The 3,618-nt window shown below is 38.2% G+C and overlaps 1 protein-coding gene across 1 annotated transcript in view; it reads right to left on the minus strand.

Annotated features, from left to right (window-relative positions):
- Positions 1-9: 9 nt before the first annotated feature.
- The window catches only part of PPP3CA (protein phosphatase 3 catalytic subunit alpha), a 145,646-nt gene continuing 142,037 nt past the window's right edge, over positions 10-3,618 (minus strand). The window contains exon 12 of the mRNA XM_012809289.2: positions 10-991. Coding sequence (XP_012664743.1) covers positions 795-991 — 197 coding nt within the window. The 3' untranslated portion in view covers positions 10-794. The remainder of the gene's footprint in view (positions 992-3,618) is intronic.

The following is a 3,618-nucleotide window of genomic DNA, read 5'->3' on the forward strand; positions in this document are numbered from 1 at the left end:
AAAAAAAAAAAAAAAGATAGAAGTCATTATTCCAGTTTTTTTTTTAAACTTAAAGAAAAGATATTCATTGCCAAATTAATAAGTGTTATATGGAAAGAAGGGCATCCAAGCACACTAAAGAAACCTGAGGTAAGCATAATCTGTACAAAATTAAACTGTCCTTTTTGGCATTTTAACAAATTTGCAACATTCTTTTTTTTTTTTTCTTTTTCTGTTTTTTTTTTTTTAAGACTGCCTAATTCGGTTCATAGCCATTGTCTGACAAGAGTAGCAAAACATTATCAATAAATAGTCCTTATTTAGTTTGTACATCATTTTGTTAAAAATGTTTGATGTCATCCATTTTTAGTGCTGCAACTGTAAACGTACAATAGAGTAAGAAATTAGACAAAGTTTTCATGTCCAGTAACAGAATAAAAGGCCTTTCATTAACCTACCTAGAAGTCCCCAAAGTAGTAGGAAAACACGTTCATTCCCCTAACATTCCAGAATATACTAGCATTAGCTTTCTTTGTAAAATTTTTTTCCCTAGAAGCATTTTTAAAAGGCATACCCCAAAGAGGTGTTTCGTCACCACCCCCACCAAAATATAGTTTATTCTCTTTCTCCCTCTCTTTTTTTTAATGATAGTGTAAACTGAATCCAATTCCTGGCCCCCAGAGCAAATAAGCTACTGTCAGAGGCAAGAATATATCTAACCGCTGATATATGCAGTAACCACCATAACGCCCTGCAGCTCAAAAAAAAAAAAAAAACAAAACAAAAACAAAAAAACCAAAGTGAATAGGAAGTGGTCACTGAATATTGCTGCTGTTACTGCCATTGCTGTCCGTGCCGTTAGTCTCTGAGGTGAGAGCCTTGTTGATGGAGTTAAGGTTGGCGTCAGAGGGCAGGGCATCTCTGCGAGGTGGCATCCTCTCGTTAATTCGGTCTAAGCCCTTAGCTTCCTCGAAGCTAGTGATCTTATGTTGTGGTGAAAATCCTTTGATAGCTAAACAGAAAATCATTAAAAAAGAAAAATAGGATTAGCCAAAGGAAAATGAAGGGCACAGTTGTTGTAGCAGGTGACATTAGAGATTTCTCAGTGAAAGGGGGTCCTTTAGTGGAGAACAAAGTCACAGGACCTGAACGCCACACAACAGACTCCTTACCATACTTGGAGATAACCGAAAGGTTTAAAAACAGCCAATGTCTCTTGCCAACCAAAATGTCCTCTTGAAGTTATCAAGATGAAAGCACTTCTCTGGTCTTCATGAAAGTTTAGTTCAAAAAAATCCAAAGTGGAGAAGTAAAGTGGAAAGCTGCTTCCAGGGACAGGCCTCTAGGACCAGCATCAATGGGCCACATCATTAGCACGATTACCCCACCCAAGGCCCTCACCTAGGTAGGGTGCAGGGTATCTCTAGTTTTGCTTTTCCACTGTGCTAGTAATAGCAAATTCAGTAGAAACACTGTGTCTGGGTTACCTGAAAATCTAGCAAAGGCCTTAAAGCAGAAGCCAAAAGGAACTAGAAAAGGAATTCAGAGGGGAATTTCCATGCTGTCTCAGTATCCCAGAAAGACTTTCTCAGCAAACAATGCAATGGTGGCATGAAAAAATTGAAATTACAAACTGCTGTTTCCCCACTCAACTTTGGAAGTGCACGAAGTGAGCGACAAGTTAAGAGAAACTCAGAAAAATCAAGATCAGGTCACTAAGTAGAAAAGCACTGTCTGCCCTTCAGCAGCGAAGAGGCCAAACTGATGTTCATCTGGTATCCATTACGGCCCGAATCAAAGGAAAACTCAGTCTCAGTAGATCAACTAAGACATACGTGATGGTTAAAAAATGCCTTTCACAATTTTTAGCAAAAATGAATCAGACTGGTTTTGGTCCTCAATTAAAACATGTAATTCTCAAAGTGGGAACAGTGACTTTTTTTTTTTTTAAACGTAATCCTTAGTGTGCTACAGAAATAGGTAAAGTATTTGTGCAAGGAACTTAATGATTCCTTCATTGAATGCACCAGCTGGTGAGGTGCAAATAAAATACACAAATGGGGAACCAATGACATCAGTTTGCTTTAATCCCTGTGAAGGGCAAGCCAGATAGTTAAGGGCCAATCACCAATGCTGAATTGGGCTGCGCTGCCGATTAAGGACGATTTCATGGCACCTTTACCCTCCCCACCTTATTTGGGAAAAAAAGGAAAGCAGTTTCAAGGCGAAACTTTGCCAACCACCTCTACACAAATGTTCAGTGCCTTTCATTAGTATGGATGAGATTCTTACAAGATATATACAACACAGTTGTTTCAAAACTCATTGAACAATGAGAAATGGATTTTTCCCCCTCCGTATTTTAAATGTTAGCATAATGGTGATTAGTCAACTGTGAGAGGAAGAAGATGGGGAAATGGGGAAAGACCAAGGCCCAAAGCAAAGCTTCTTAATTCTTCTCTAATATAGTAGTAAATTACAACATAGTAGAGAGCTGTCTAATGAGCACCCACCCTGAAAAGAACTCAATTATTTTGAGTGACCAAAAAAAAAAAAAAAAAGCACAAAGTTGTCCTCTACTCTTTTTCTAGGCTATTGTGAATATAATTTCATTATAATTAGTAAATAAAAAAGCTTATCATCATAATAATTTATGAAGAGATTTCATTAATTTAAATGGTAAAAGTGGAATGTCTAGGTTTTGAAAGCCAATAGGGCGGGAGTGTAGAAATAATAAACAAAAAAAATCTCGCTAGAATAACAGATATTCTGGAATGGGGCTCCATTTCTAATCGTTTTTGTCCACCCTGGTACGGAAGAATGTGCTCTGCTGTAGTTGCTGGTCAGACAATGGGTATTAGCAATTTACATTGGTAGTATACTTAACACAACACAGAGTCACAGAAACCACAGAAAACAGCCAAACTATCAACAAGAATGCACACTGCAGATTAGAATTTGCCGAGAGGAATAGAGAATTCCACGTAAATAGCAGGTGATGCGCTGCTATTTAGGAAGCAGTTGTATTTTCTCTTACAGCACTATCTTTCCCCTACCACATCCAAATCACATACGAATCGGGAGGAGGCTAACGTGGCACTTTTGATAACAGACCAAAGGACCATATGCACACAATTTGGGGAAAAATAAAAGGTTCTCTTGCAAGAACAAAATACAACTGAAGAATTTTGTTTTAAAGGGGAACTTCAAATTATTCTTTTTGAAATTTCCAGAGGATATGGTATGCATAATGTTAAAAACTATTTTCATACGCAGTTCTCTCATAACCATGTAATTGGAAAGCACTTAAGTAAAAAGTAATTACTAAAGGGTCAGCTCAGCTGTCCTGGAGCAGCGCTAGGACACAGCGGGAGGTGTACACTTCTTGGTTTCCCCTGCAGCGCCTGGCACAGTGCCTGGCACAGAGCAGACACTCAGTAAACATTAATCAATTGAGTGATTACCTGATAGTCGCTATTCTTGTCATCGGCCACTTCCACAGCCACTAGATGCTTTGGAACTCTTTATAATATTTCGCTGATGCTAATTGTCCTACATATACCAGTAGGTTAAAATTCAGCAAGACTACTACAACTGTTTATCACGAACACAGCTGTCTCACGTTGGAATTTTTTTTTT

The sequence above is a fragment of the Otolemur garnettii genome, unplaced genomic scaffold, assembly GCF_000181295.1.
Source record: "Otolemur garnettii isolate 467f Iridium unplaced genomic scaffold, OtoGar3 scaffold00103, whole genome shotgun sequence".
NCBI lineage: Eukaryota > Metazoa > Chordata > Mammalia > Primates > Galagidae > Otolemur > Otolemur garnettii.